Source organism: Physeter macrocephalus, chromosome 16 (assembly GCF_002837175.3).
Source record: "Physeter macrocephalus isolate SW-GA chromosome 16, ASM283717v5, whole genome shotgun sequence".
NCBI lineage: Eukaryota > Metazoa > Chordata > Mammalia > Artiodactyla > Physeteridae > Physeter > Physeter macrocephalus.
Genome location: NC_041229.1, coordinates 56,108,323 through 56,124,246, shown reverse-complemented (window position 1 = coordinate 56,124,246; position 15,924 = coordinate 56,108,323). Strand labels below are relative to the sequence as shown.

Below are 15,924 nucleotides of genomic sequence, written 5' to 3'. Positions count from 1 at the left end.
TTTAGTACCATATATATTTTTATATCTCTTCCTTTAACCTCTTTTGTGTGGTAAACTGGGCATGTCTGTCATTCAGGACTCAGTTAAGTGTCATTTCCTCTAGAAGGCCTTCCATTAAACCTTCCTCAGCCTCTTGATAGAATTAGATGACCCACTGAATATGATGCATACCTTTATCACAGCACTTACTACACCATATTGTATTATCTGTTTACTTTTTGATTTTCCCCTAATATTCTGTAGTAGTTAAGGGGGAAAGTAGCAGAATATGAGGTTGGAGAGATTTAGGCAGGGACCAGATCACGTAGGGTCTTAACATAGGCCAGAGTAAAGAGTATGGATGTTATTCTAAAAGCCAGTGGAGGGTTTTAGCAGGAGAGTGACATGATCCTATATGTGTTTTTAAAATATCTCCCTGGCTGCTCGGTGGAGAATGGATTTGTGGACAGTAAGAGTGCAAGCTGGAAAACCAGTCAACAGAGGCTACTGCAGTGGTCCGAGTGAGAGATGATAGTGGCTTAGACTAGGATAGCACCAGTGGAGACTGGAGAAAAGTGGATGACTCAGGATGTATTTTGGAGTTAGTGCCTATAGGACTCATTAATGCATTAAAAGTGGGGGTTGAAAAAAAGGAAAGATTTTCAAAGTTTATTTTCAGGTTTCTAGTTTGAGCAGCTGTGTAGAGAGAAAAGCTGGCATTCTGTTTTGATTATGTTTGAAATGCCTGTAAGACATTCAGTGAAGAATCAAATAGGCATTTAAATATGTGACATCGGAATTCAGAGGTGAGGTGTAGGCATCATTGTTATAATTGGTATTTAAAACCATGGGAACTGATGCGATCACCAAGAGGATGAATATATAGAGAGAAGAGGGCCCAGTGATGAACATAAATACCACAAGTTCATCACCCAAGGCAAAACCTGGCATCCAGACATGTTTTAATTGCCATATTTAAAATTTAAAAATGCTTTAAACTGGTTTCTCACATTTGAAAATTGAGAGTTCCCATAAAAATTTGGATCTTTGCCTTCTCTTGAATAATTAGAAGGTGCAACATCACTGAGCCTGTATTTCTATGCAGTAACAATCAGCCTAAGCTATGCTCTTTAGTATGGTCTGTCCAGTTGACCACAGTCTCTACACTGTTCCTTATTTTTGTTTTACTTATCCTGTTTTAGTCAAATGCCTCTCTGGGCATTTGAATTTACAGCCCCTGATTTACACGTTAAGGATAGAAGGAGCCAACAAAGGAACCTATGAGGAAGCAACATCAAGATAGGAAAACCAGGAGAATACGGTGTTACAGAAAACTAGAGAGGATGTGTTTTCACTTATTAAATGCTATTAAGAGACGGAGGAGGATGAAGAGAGAGAAGGGCTGTTTCAGTGGTGTGAATAGAATTGAGGGGGGGATGCAGAAGAGAGGTGAGGAAGTGGAGGCAGTTCTTTTGAAAACTCAGGAAAGTGAAGAGGTGCAGGTAAATGGGATAGGAGATATTAGAGACTGTGTGAACAGTCCATTAGAGAGGTGGAGATGGCTGGTACGGGAGAGGAAGGTGATAAATAACATGAAGATCTTAGAGACCAGGTGATATCCTAGAGCACAAGAGCCTGATTGGCCTTTGCACAGAAGAGGCACGCTGCCACAGGGAAGGAGGGAAGGAGCACACTGGTCCTGAGGTGGTGGCAACATGGAACACTAACTGATAACAATGAGAACAGAACCAGAGTGTTATATTAGCTAAATATTTAGACTCAAACTGTGTGTATGTTCTGTGTTTATATGTTCTCCCTCACTATCTCTGTGTGTGAATTGCTCTAGCTCCAATGTCACCTTTCCAGGCAAGCCTTTCCGTTCTTATTGTCCACATTCCACCCAAATAACACTTTTTCCTCTTTGGAACTCATTTATTTCTTCTATTATATTTTCTCCGTTCATTCCTCACTTCCCTCTACTACAAATACACATACTGTTACTTTAAAGTGAAATGCTGGATCATCGAGAAGGAAGAAAAAAAAAAAAATCAGCCAGTCACCAGATACTTAGTAAGTGTTCTCTGTATGCTTGGTTCTGTGCTAGGTTCTGGAGATTCTTTAGTGAACTGTAGAGACTTGTACCATGCCTTATGAATCTTAGAATTGAACAGTGATCTTTGGCTTTTGAGTTCAACAAAATCATTGACAGGCCTTTAAAATACAGGTACCAGGGCACCCACTGAATCAGGAGTTTCTGGGACGAGGGCTTAGCATTTACAAAGATCTCGAGGCAAAATAGTGTTTTTCAAAAACTGTAACTACTGGCCTAGCCAAACATTATTTCTTAGATGCCTTGTATGGTTGACTTATGTGGGGAGGAAGCAGAGGAAGATTTAACTTAGGAAGTGATATTTTAAATGGATCTGGGATACACACTGAACTATTAAGAGGTAAAGGGACATGACATATCCAACTTACTCAAATAGTTCAGAAAAATAATAGTTTATATATCTATCAAAATATTAAAATTGGTGAATCTGAATAGAACATATACAGGAGTTCATTATACTATTTCATATCCAACTTAAATAGTTCAGAAAAATAATAGTTTATATATCTATCAAAATATTAAAATTGGTGAATCTGAATAGAACATATACAGGAGTTCATTATACTATTTCAACATTTCTGAAGTTTGAAATTCTTTGAAAAGAAAAAAGCTGAAAGGAATGAAGATCAAAAATAAATTAGATCTAGAAGTTACATAAGATTCCAATAAGCAAGAGACATAGGTAGAGGCAGGATTGGATAATGAAGGGGATAAGTATTCCAGGCTGAAAGGACAGGGTAGGCTCTGAACAAAAGCAGAACAGACTAGAATATGATAGTGTGAGATAAGAGACAGGTAAGCAGTCAGGTGTAACTGAATTACAAGTTCAGTAAAAAGAAATGAGTGGAGCCAGATTATGAAGCTCTATGTGTGCCCTGCAAGGAGTTTAGTTTTCATCATTAAAACTAGCAGTTACCAAGTAGGATGCTCATTCCCCAGGTGGTGAGAAAAATGATCTGTTGGGGTGCAGGAAGAAAACTTTGTAATTTCTGTTTGTATATATTTATATCATTTTTTAAAATTTCTATTTTATGTATTAAAATATATGTAGTATCTTAACACAGCAGTATGTATACAATTTATAAATAAATATACATATATGGAGTTCCTAAAAAATTTTTTTGCTATCAAAGTTAGGAGACTACTCCTGTAGACATTTTCCTGCCTTGTAGCCAGAGTGATTTTTTTTTTTTTTTTTTTTTTTTTTTTTGCGGTACAAGGGCCCCCCACTGCTGTGGCCTCTCCCGTTGCGGTGCACAGGCTCCGGACGCGCAGGCTCAGCGGCCATGGCTCACGGGCCCAGCCACTCCGCGGCATGTGGGATCTTCCCGGACTGGCGCACGAATCTGTGTCCCCTGCATCGGCAGGCGGACTCTCAACCACTGTGCCACCAGGGAAGCCCCAGAGTGATATTTTTTAAAATGTAAAATCAGTCCTGTTAATCTCTCTCTATGTGTGTGTGTGTATTTATGTGTTTGTGTATGTCGTTTTTCAACAACTTACTTTGTGTTTGGGATAAAGTCCAAATCGTAACATGACTTTAAAGGCTCTTCTCAGTCTACTGCCTACAAATCATGCCAGTCTTCTCACTGGATGCAAGTGTTCATGGTCTAAGCCAAGCTCCTTTACTTCTTTGAATGCACTACCTTGCCTCTATGTTAGATGATCCTTCTACGTAGGGTGATCTCATTAAAAAAAAAATTCTTTTCACCTGGTTAACTCAGTTTATTTTCAAGTCCTAGCTTATGTGTTACTTGCCCTGATAGCCCTCTTCTGACTCCCTAGACAAGGTGGTAACCCCTTTACGTAGCTTTGAAATGGCCCCTCTCATATTTTTAGTGGCTTGCTGAAAGTTCTTAAGACAGGAAACATATCTCTCTTGTTCACTCCTTTATCCCAGTGGAAATGCTTGGAACATTGTTAAGAGCCCAGTAAATATTTGTTGAAAAGGGAATGAGGTTGTGGAGCAACAGGAACTCTCATTCATTGCTGGTGGGAATGAAGAATGGCACAGCCACTTTGAAACAGTTTGGCAGTTTCTTGTAAAACATACTCTCACCATACAATCCAACAATCACGTTCCCTGACATTTTCCTGATAGAGATGAAAACTGTTGTCTGCACAGAAGCCTGCACACGGATAGCAGGTTTATTCATAATGCTGTAACTTGGAAGCAGCTAATATGCCCTTCAGCAGGTGAATGGATAAATAAACTGTGGTGCCTCCAGACAATGGAATATTATTCAGCACTAGAAAGAAGTGTGCTATAAAGCCATGGAAAGACATGGAGGAACCATAAATGTATATTATTAAGTGAAAGAAGCCAGTCTGAAAAGGCTACATACTGTATGATTCCAACTGTATGACATTCTGGAAAAGACAAAACTGTAAAGATCAGTGGTTACTAGGGGTTAGGGGAGAGGGAGAGTTGAAATGACAGGGCACATAGGATTTTCAGGGCAATGAAACTATTCTGTATGATATTATAATGGTGGATACATGTCATTATAAATTTGTGCTCAAAAGTGAACTGTAATATGAAATATGGACTTTGAGTGATAATGATGTATCAATATGGGTTCATCAATTGTAATAAGAAATGTACCACTGTGGTGGGGCATGCTGATAGTGGGGGAGACTATGTGTGTGTGGGAGTGGAGGTTATATGGAAAATCTTCGTACCTTCTGCTCAATTTTGCCATGAATCTAAAACTGCTCTAAAAAATAAAGTCCATTAAACACACACACACACAGTGAGACAAATCTGAAATGTGGAACATTTAATCAGAAAAAAAAAAGGGAATGGGGTAATCACTAGGGCAATACCAATCAAAGCCACAATACCACTTCAATCCATTAGGATGGCTATAATCAGAAAGACAACCAACAACTAGTATAGGGAGGATGTGGAGAAATTCATATATTGCTAATGGGAGTATAAAATAGTGCAGCCACTTTGAAAAATACTTTCACGGTTCTTCAGAATGCTAAACATAGAGTTTCCATATGACCCAGAAATTCCATCCTCAATATATACCCAAGAGAAATGAAAACATACGTCTGCACAAAAACTTATACATGAATTCTCACAGCAGCATTATTAATAATAGCCAAAATGTAGAAAAAGCCTAAATGTCTCTTAGTTAGCTCAAACTGCCGTAACAAAATACCATAGACTTGAACAATAGACTTTATTTCTCACAGTTCTGGAAGTCCAAGATTAACGTGCTGACTAATTCCATTCCTGGCTTGCAGAGGGCCACCTTCTCCCTGTGTCCTCATGTGGCCTATCCTTATTGCATGTAGGTGGGGAGAGAGAGTGAAATCCTGTCTCTTCATATAAGGACCCTAATCCCATCATGGGGGCCCTACTCTCTTGACCTCATCTAAACCTGTTTATTTCTCAAAAGGCACCATGCCCAACTACTGTCACATTGGGGGTTAGGGCTTCAACGTGAATTTGGAGGGGCGTGAATTTGGAGGGGACACAAATGTGCAGTCCTTAGCAATGTCCATAAACTGGTGAATAGATAAATAAAATGTAGCATGTTCATACAATGAAATGTTATTCATCCATAAAAGGAAGGTATTGATACATGCTGTAATATGAATGAACCTTGAAAATATGCTAAATGAAAGAAACCAGACAGAAAAGACTGCATATTGTATGATTACACTTATATGAAAAGTCCAAAACAGACAAATCTTTAGGGACAGAAAATAGATTAATGGTTGTCTAGGGCTGAGGAGGGGAGGAGGTTTGAGGAGAAATAGGGGTGACTGCTAATAGGCCTGGGGTTTCTCTTTGGGGTGATGAAAATGTTCTAATAATGATAACGTCTGCATAACTCTGTGAAAATATTAAAAACAATTGAATTGTATACTTTAACTCTGTAGTATGTGAATTACATGAGTAAAGCTAATAAATTTTAGCAAAAATTGGTAGTTTTCTTTAAAGTGGCAAAATATAAAATACTGCATGGAGAAAGGTGATGTTCTTCTATTACATTTCTTTGCATTCTAAATGGAGTGTTGAAAGGAAATAAACTGTAGAGATTTTTTAAAAATCAGACTTTTAATGCGATATAATAAACAGTAACGAGAGGACATTTGGAAAGGTTTGGATAAAAACAGTTGTTGAGTGAGACATGATTTAGTGGCCAGTCTACCTTTCAGGATGAATAGTCATCCACCTCATTTTAATTTTTTTACTTTATAGTATATTATGTGACTTTAAATAACTCACAGGGTTTGTTTTTTTTCCCTCCTTCCATTAATTTATTCTACTTTGCACCTTCTAATTTCTCCTTTGGAAAAAAGACAGCAACCATCCACTTCCTCATTACTTTAGTAAGATGAGTGCAATAACTCTTTACTTCTCTCATCTCATTTTGAGCAGTAAATAATGTGATAATGTCTATAATGATTGTTTTAAAAAGCAAGAGTATCAAAGAGTTTGAAATTTTTCTCAAGTGGCTTCATACAAATGATTTGGTAACATCCACATTTACCATGTTTGTTGGGCTGACTCTTACATCCTTGAGGCTAACTCCTCTGACATCATTTTTGCTTTCTCTGACTTCTTTCATAAGTCCCCTCTTCTGTGCTCCTATGGTACTCTATGCATATCTTTTTTTTTTTATCATATCTCCACATACTGGCATCTTCTATTTATCTGCCTGTCTCCTCCATGAGCTTATAAACTTCATTAAGGCCAATGACTGGATCTTATCTTTGTACCTCAGCATCTGTAGTTGAATTTGGCAAATAGGAGGTATTCAGTAAAGGCTTGTTGAACTAAACTTAATCATAGTAGAAGCTGTGTTATCAGATTGTGATAGGGAGTGATATTTAGTCCATTAATTTTTAAAGAGTCAAAGCTATAATTATATTGAAAAAAATGTATACCCACCTTCAAGTTTTATTTTAATTAACATATAGTTGTATAATCTTTGACAATGATTTGATGTAGGGCATGGCCTTTGAATATGGGACCCTAATTATAGTTCTCCTTAGTCTTTCTTGCATTGAAAAGCAGACAAAAAATTTTAAACCCTAAAATGAAAACAATTTAAAATGGAGGCACTTGGAAAGAACTTTGAGACATGAATACAGAATCTTTAGATTTTTACTGTTTTTCCCAATCTATAACAGATATCTTATCCACAGCTAATTCAACAGCGATTTTTATTAGCAACTCAATTCTATTGAGTCCGTTTTAAACATTTTAAACAGTTTTTGCCGAAATAGTAGCTCTCTTTTTGCAGTCATACTTCTGATAACTAAACACAGTGGCATTAACAAGTTTAGGAACAAACAAAAGTGACTGGCTCTTAGTAAGCATCCACCTCAGCTGTTTGGATTAGAACTAGCTAATCCAAAGGAAGTACTGAAGAGTAGCTAACCAGCTATGATCATTAAAGCTTACCCTGAGCATCTGTAATACATTTTATGCAAAAAATGGAGAATAGTTATTAATCTAATAAATCACTTAGTGGAGGGAATTTACGAGAACTTGTACTTGTTTTTTTCTGTACCAAAATTTCATCAATTATAGATAGAGCTTAAGCAGGGTCTGCTATATCCTGCCACAAGATTTCATAAATTTGTTCTAAAACTCAGTGCTTTGAAATGTCTTACTGTCTTCTCAAGTCACTCTGGCCACCCCCAAAGAATTTCATGCTAATTGTTTTTTTTTTATTTGTTTGTTTTAATTTCAGTGGTAGGAATGGGATCCTGGTGCTTCCACATGACTCTGAAATATGAAATGCAGGTCAGTAATGGCAAAATTGACGTAAATGCTTATTTCTCTTAATCCATAGACACTTCATATTTGAGGAAAGAGCACATTACTAGAGGATGACATTGAGGCAAGGAGAAAAAAAGATGGAATTTGTAATCCCTGGAGTTTTTTACTTCAGGCCAAAGGATCCAGGTTGAGTAAGTGAAGAGGCAAGCAAATAAGTTGTCCATAGAGAAAACAAGCGAGAGCAGAATGGATTTTTGACCACCTCTGTGCAGGCATGTATGATTTTAGAGTAGGATTAGAAAGTAGAGTCTCATGGAGACATCTTAAGAAGATAAAATCAGTTCACCAAAGTAATGTATTCTTATTCTTGGCTGCCTACATTGCCTATGTCTCTCTTGTGGCATCCACTTGAATGGTCTGGTCCCTCTAATAGCAAGGTTTTAGAGCTATGCAAGGATTTTTATTTACTGTCTTTGCTCTAAGGGGGCCATATAGCTAGTCAATCTTTTAACCTCTTTGTTCCCCATCACTAGCCCAGAAACTTCTAGAATAGCACTGTCCAGTAGAAATATAATGTGAACTACGTATATAATTAAAAATCTCCAGTAGCCACATCTTAAAAACCACATTAAGAAGAAATAGGTGAAATTAGTTTTAATAATATATTTTATTTAACCCAGTATATCCAAAGTGTTACTTCAACATGTAATCATTATAAAAATTTATTAATGAAATGTTTCACAGCCTGAAACTGGGTGTATGTTTCACACTTGCAGTGTATCTCAGTTAAGATTAGGTTTATTTCAAGTGCTCAATAGCCACATAAGGCTAGTGCCTACTGTGTTGGATAGTGCTGTTCTGGAAGGATCTGTTTATACAGTAGTCTATGAATTATTAATTACAGCTCTATTAAAATGTAAGAATTAATTCTTAGAATTGATTTTAATATTCAACACATATTTATAATAAGGTGTCATGTTTCCTGTGCATGCCATGCTTGACATGGAGAATACACAAATGAATAAGACACTGGTCTGACTTAATTGAGCATAGAACACATTTCGCACACTCTCTGGCTGGGAAAGAAGACTTATAAACAGTGATATAATATGGAAATTATTTTTGAAGAAGTACAAATACGCCATGGCAACACAGTGGAGCTTAGAAGAATCTGTAATCGTTAAAGACATTTAAACAGAATCTGAAAGAATCTAGTTGAAACTTTTTAGGTAGTGAAAGATGAAATGACATACTGCACTTGCTCTATGACATAAACAGAAGCAGGGAGTCATTACAGTGGTGGTGTATCTGACAACAGTGATAAAGCTAGAACTTAAAATGTGTTTGAAGAAATGACAGGAATGATATTCAAAAATTTTTAACTGTATGGCAAGAATACCAGCAATCAGAATGGTGATACCAGTGAGCAACAGCTAAATAATAACTCTGAAAATAAGGCTTTGCATTTTATCATACTAAAAAATAACTAGAATTTGTCCAGCTCTAGCAATCATCAAATGCTTCCATATATACTATCTTAGATAGTTATTACTCATGTTTTATAAATTCTAGTACTAGAGCTGAAAGAGGCTAGTTGATTTGACCAAAATCATTCACAGTTTATAAATGATATACACACACCACATACACACACACACACACGCATGCAGACTTCTTTACGCACACATACACACACACACACACACACACGTCCATTCTATTCTCTGACTCTGTCCATGAGAGGACTTAGGAGCCGGGAACCCCAATACCAAAGAGCATACCTATCATACAGATCGTTCACCATTAAAAGGAATCTGGCTGGATTCTGAGGGTTGGGGCAGAAAAAAAGGACAATATGAGCCTGAAACATCTTTTTGTGCCAGAAGGAATGGAAATGATAAAAGAATGATGGGAAGATGTCAAAAGGACACTGAAGCCAACTTGAAGGGCTTCTCTCAAATTTGAGACAATTTAAGCATTAAAATAAGCAACGATAGTAACAGATTATAACAGTTATTAAAGCCATTGAAGACACAACCCACTGAATAAAATGGGATATCATGAGTCCATACTGAAATAATACATGATATAATAACTGAAACAGTAAGTGATTATGAATAAATGAATAGATTAAAAGTTTGATGTTGAATTTACATTGTTTCAAAGTACATTATTATGAAATAATTATAAAGGGAAAAAGGATAACTTTACAGTGGAGGAGACTAGCAGACAACACCTTAATCAAGCAATCAGAATGATTATCTTCATAATGGGACAAATCAAAATTGTATGCCACCGGAGGATGCAGTGGCAAAAAACTAGCATCACTTCTCTGATATTCTTGCCAAAGATGCATAATCTGAATCTAGTCATATGGAAACATCAGGCAAAATCAAATTGAGTGACATTCTACAAAACAACTGGCATGTAGTCTTCAAAAGTATCCATGGTCATAAAATTAAAAGATTGAGGAACTGTTCAAGATTGAAGGAGACTAAAAAGATATGAGAAGTAAATACACTGTGTAATTCTGGGCTGGATCCTGTGTGGGGTGTGTGTGTGTGTGTGTGTGTGTGTGTGGTGTGTGTGTGTGTGTATATGCTTATACTTATTATTGGGACACTTAGAAAAACTTGAATGGGGTCTGAGGATTACATGATAGTAATAAATCACTGTTAATTTCCTGATTTTGTTGGTAGTATTGTGGATATGTAGGTGAATATCTTCTTTTAAAGATTTAATTCACATATCATAAAATATACCCTTTTAAAGTATACAAGTTGTTTTAAGTATACTCACAGAATTATGGAACCATCACCACTCTCTAATTCCAGAATATTTTCATCACTCCAAAGAGAAATCCCATTCCCATTAGCAGTCACTCCCCATTAATCCCTCTACCTTGACAACCACTAATCTACTCTTTCTTCATGGATTTGCCTATTCTGGACATTTCATAGCAATGGATCATACGATATGTGGCCTTTTGGTTCAATTAGGCTGAAATATTCCATTGTTTGGATACAGCACATTTTGTTTATCCATTTATTAATTAGTGGATATTTGGGTTGTTTATGAGGTTTTGGCCTTTGTATATAATGCTGCTATCAACATTCATATACAAGTTTTTGTGTAGATGTATGTTTTCAGTTCTCTTAGGTATATACTTAGGAGTGGAATTTCTAAGTCAAAGGGTAACTCTGTGTTTAACCTTTTGAGGAGCTGCTAGACTGTTTTTCTAAGTGACTACACCGGTTTACATTCCTGCTGGCAATTCTCCATATCCTTGCCAATACTTGTTATTGTCCATCCCTTTGATTATAGCCATCCTAGTGGGTGTGATGTGGTATCTCATGGTGATTTTGTTCTGCATTTCCCTAATAATAAGTGATCTTGAGCATCTTTTCATATGTATATTGACCATTTGTTTACCTTCTTAGGAGAGATGTCTATTCATATCCTTTTGCCTATTTAAAAATTGGGTTATTTGCCTTTTTGTCATTACATGGTAAGAGTTCTATGTATATTCTGAATACTAGACCTTATCAAATATATGGTTTTCTACTATTTTCTTTCATTCTGTGGGCTGTTTTTTCACTTTCTTAATAGCATTCTTTGAAGCAAAAAAAAGTTTTCAATTTTGCTGAAGTTCATTTTATCTATTTTTTCTTTGGTTGCTTTTGATGTTGTATCTAAGGAACCATTGCCTAATCCATGGTTATGAAGATTTATACCTATGTTTTCTTCTAACATAGTTAGAAGTTAGCTTTAGAGTTTCAGCTCTTACATTTAGGTCTTTGGTCCATTTTTTATTAATTTTTGTAGTGTGATGTACAGGTCTAGCTTTATTCTCTTGCATGTGGATATCCAGTTGTCCCAAGTCATTTGTTGAAAAAACTGTTCTTTCCTCATTGAATTGTCTTGGCACCCCTGTCGAAAATCAGTCACTTATAAATGTATGAGTTTATTTCTTGATGCTCAATTCAACTCTCAGTTCTATTCCATTGACCTATATGTACCTTGATTACTGTAGATTTGTAGTATGTTTTGAAATTGGGAGCTGTGAATCCTCCAAATTTATTCTTTGTTTTAAAAACTGTTTAATCTATTCTGGGTCCCTTGAATTTCCATATGAATTTTAGGATCAGCTTATCAATTTCTGCAAAAAGTTAGCTGGGATTTTGAAAGGGATTGCATTGAATCCATACTTTGGAGAGTATTGCCATCTTAATATTAAGTCCTCCAATCTATGAACACAGGATGTCTTCCCACTTATTTAAGTCTTTTTAATTCCTTTCAGTGATGTCTTATAGTTTTGACTTCTTTTGTTACATTATTTATAAGTATTCTTTTTGATGCTATTGTAAATGAAATTGTTTTCTTAATTTCACTTTCTGATTTCTCATGCACATATTGTATAGAAATACCAATTATTTTTGCATATTGCTCTTGTATCCTTGCTGAACTTGTTTTTTTTACCTCTTACAGTTTTATGTGTATGTGTATATAGATTTGTTAGGGTTTTTTGTGTGTATAAGATCATGTCATATGCAAATAGATATAGTTTTACCTCTTCCTTAGCAATTGGATGCCTTATGCTTATTTTTCTTGCCTAACTGCCCTGACTAGAACTTATAGCACAGTGTTTTTTTTAAATTGAAATATAGTTGATTTACATTATTATTTTAGTTTCAGGTATACAACATAATGATTCAGTATTTTTGCAGATTATACTCCATTATAGGTTATTACAAGGTAATGGCTATAATTCCCTGTGCTATGCAATATATCCTTGTTGCTTATCTATTTTATATATAGTAGTTTGTTAATTCCATACCCTGATTTGTCCCAGCCCTCTTCCTCTCCTCTTCAGTAACCACAAGTTTGTTTTCTATATTTGTGAGTCTGTTTCTGTTTTGCATATGCATTCATTTATATTCTGGACACTGTTGAATAGAAGTTGAGAGAGCAGACATCCTTGTTTTGTTCCTGATCTTAGGAAGAAAGCTTTCAGTTTTTCACCATTAATTATAATGTTAGCTGGAGCTTTGTGTAGATGTCCTTTATTAGGCTGAGGAAGTTCCCTTCTATTCCTAGTTTGTTGAATGTTTTTATCAAGAAAATGTGTTGGAATTTTTAAATGTTTTTTCTGCATCTCAGGATGATCATGTGGATTTTCTTCTTTATTATATTAGTAAGGTCTAGTATGTTGATTTATTTTCATACGTTGAACCCACCTCGCATTCCTGTGATAAATCCCATTTGGTCAAGGCATATAATCTGAGTGAATATCCTTGAAGGAAACATGCACTAAAGTACTTTGGAGTAATGGAACCTCATGTCAGCAGCTTAACTCAGATGGTTCAGGAGAAGAAAATTATTTGTATTGTACTTCAAACTTTTCTGTAGGTTGGAATTGTTTTAATAGTTTCTTTTAAACAGAAAAGCAATATACATATCCTTTGACCCAGTAATTGCACTCGTAGGAATACTTCCTAAGAAAGTAATCAGAGACAGAGAAAAGATTTTCACAAGGATGTTTATCACAGCATTACACGTGATAAAGACTTTTAAATGATCTAAATGTTTTAACAATAGGAAGATTGTTGGGAATTCCCTGGCGGTCCATTGGTTAAGACTCAGCACTTTCAGTGCGGAGGCCCAGCTTCAATCCCTGGTCAGGGAACTAAGATGCCACAAGCTGCGCAGCATGGCCAAAAAACAAAAAGTAGGAAGATTGTTAAATATACTATGATATATCTAAATTAAAATAATATTTTGAAGACTGTTTACATGGGAAAATGTTATAGAGAAATAACATAAAACTTTATGTAATATGATATCAATTTTATAAGTAATAGTGAAAAGACTGGAAGGAAGTACATTTTGCCTCACTTCTTTACCCTTTTTACGAAGTTTGCAACCTATGGCCCCAAATTAATTATAACTCTTACCCACCCATACAGATATCCTTAAAGCCCTTGCCCCTTGCTTTTTGAGTAATATTCAGCCCACATCCAGCTCAATTATATGCCTATTCTGTGCCTGAACTGAGTAGCAAAGTATTGCTCATAGAAATTACATCCCTTTGTTAAATGATCTCACTTTAAATTATTGAACAGAAATCGCAAATAAGCACTCAATGCCACAAGGCAGTGCCATTACATTTCCCGGATAATTTCACTTCCCAGAACCATTATTTCACACCTGTTCCTTTCTTTAGATTTCTTTTTACATCTCTTTTGCCTCATACCCCATTCTCCTTGCTGATATCTTCTTCGATATTTCATGAGAATATAGACAGAATCAGTCAAGAACTCCCTCGTCTTTCTGTCACCACCTTCTTCCTCCTATTATTATGGAAGAATTGTATCAAATCCTGTCAAAGCCAGTGTCCCCTTCCCGGGGCTCTAAACTTGTCCCCTCCCTCCTACTCAAAGACTTCACTCCTACAGTTACATACCCCACCGCAGTCTCTTGCTCTACCACAGTCTTTAGGAAGTCACTACATTCCATCACTGCCATCTGCATCAAACATGCTCAAACAGTTCCTATCTTTTAAAAATTATTGCTCCATTGACCTTGTGTCCAGCCCTAGCTCCTGAGTCATTGTTCAGTTCCTTATCACATCAGAACCATTTGATTATCTCCTCTCTCTCTCCACTCACCTCCCTCTTTCCCTCCCATCCCAGTTAGGCATCTCTTCCCTTCACTTCACAGAAACTGCTGTTGTCAAGGTCAACAGTGACCTTCATCTTGCCCGATCCAATAGACACATTTTTTTTTTTTAGCGGTACGCGGGCCTGTCACTGTTGTGGCCTCTCCCGTTGCGGAGCACCGGCTCCGGACGCGCAGGCTCAGCGGCCATGGCTCACGGGCCCAGCTGCTCCGCAGCATGTGGGATCTTCCCGGACTGGGGCACGAACCCGTGTCCCCTGCATCAGCAGGCGGACTCTCAACCACTGCACCACCAGGGAAGCCCTAGACACGTTTTTATATTCTTCTTATTTGACCTCTCAGTAGCATTCCACACACTGTTTGCTTTTTTCTTCATGAAACAGTTGTCTGGGCTTCCCAGTTTTCCTTGTTTATGGAAAAGGAAATTCTCCTAGCTTTCTTCCTTACCTCACTGGCTACTCTTTTGTCCTGGGCTACCTTCTCTGTATTCTCTCCAAGGTGATCTTATATAATCTCATGGCTTTGAATGTGATCTATATATTGATGATTCAAAACATCTACCTTCAGTTCTGACCAAAACTTTTAGCTCTAGATTTGTATATCCAATTGTATGTTTGACATATTATAGAAATCTCAACCTTTAATATGGGCAATATATAATTCTTTATTTCTTTTCCCATACCTGTTCCTTCCTGGTGTTGCCCTGTGATGCCATCACCCACCCATTTGCTGAAGCCAAAAACCTAGACTCATCCCTGATTTCTTTCTTTCCCTCATCCCTCACATTTACTCTGTTCTTCTGGTTTTACTTTTAAAATATACCGGATCTGCCTACTCTCCCTGTTTTTACTACTCCTACCTTAGTGTAAGGCATCACCATCCCATTTCCTGACTACTGCAATAGTCAGCCAAGGTGATCTTTGAAACTTTAAATCAGGTCATGTCATTCTCCTGCTTAAAACTCTCCAAGGGGGACTTCCCTGGTGGTGCAGTGGATAAGAATTCACCTGCCAATGCAGGGGACACAGGTTCGAGCCCTCCCTGGTCCAGGAAGATCCCACATGCCGCAGAGCAACTAAGCCGGTTCGCCACAGACCCTGTGCTCTAGAGCCTGCGAGCCACAACTACTGAGCCTGCGTGCTGAAGCTACTGAAGCCCGCACGCCTAGAGCCCACGCTCCACAACAAGAGAAGCCACCGCAAGGAGAAGCCCACGCACCACAACAGAGAGTAGCCCCCGCTCACCATAACTAGAGAAAGCCCTTCCGCAGCAACGAAGACCCAATGCAGCCAAAAATAAATAAAATTAAAAAAGAAAAAAAACCACTCTCCAAGGCATCCATTTTCATTAAAGTGAAATCCAAATTCTTTACCATGGCCTACATGATCCAATCCAGCTCTAGTTCTGC

General features: G+C 37.1%; 1 protein-coding gene across 3 annotated transcripts in view; it reads left to right on the top strand.

The window, feature by feature from the left end:
- The window catches only part of ACER3 (alkaline ceramidase 3), a 183,527-nt gene that overhangs the window by 90,500 nt on the left and 77,103 nt on the right, over nucleotides 1–15,924 (top strand). For 2 of the 3 annotated variants that reach the window (XM_024131609.3, XM_024131613.3), the window contains one exon: nucleotides 7,810–7,862. In XM_024131609.3, the coding sequence (XP_023987377.1) occupies nucleotides 7,810–7,862 (53 nt within the window). Of the gene's footprint in view, nucleotides 1–3,308; nucleotides 3,513–7,809; nucleotides 7,863–15,924 lie in introns of those variants that run through there. The other variant, XM_024131612.2, reaches the window with a different exon arrangement.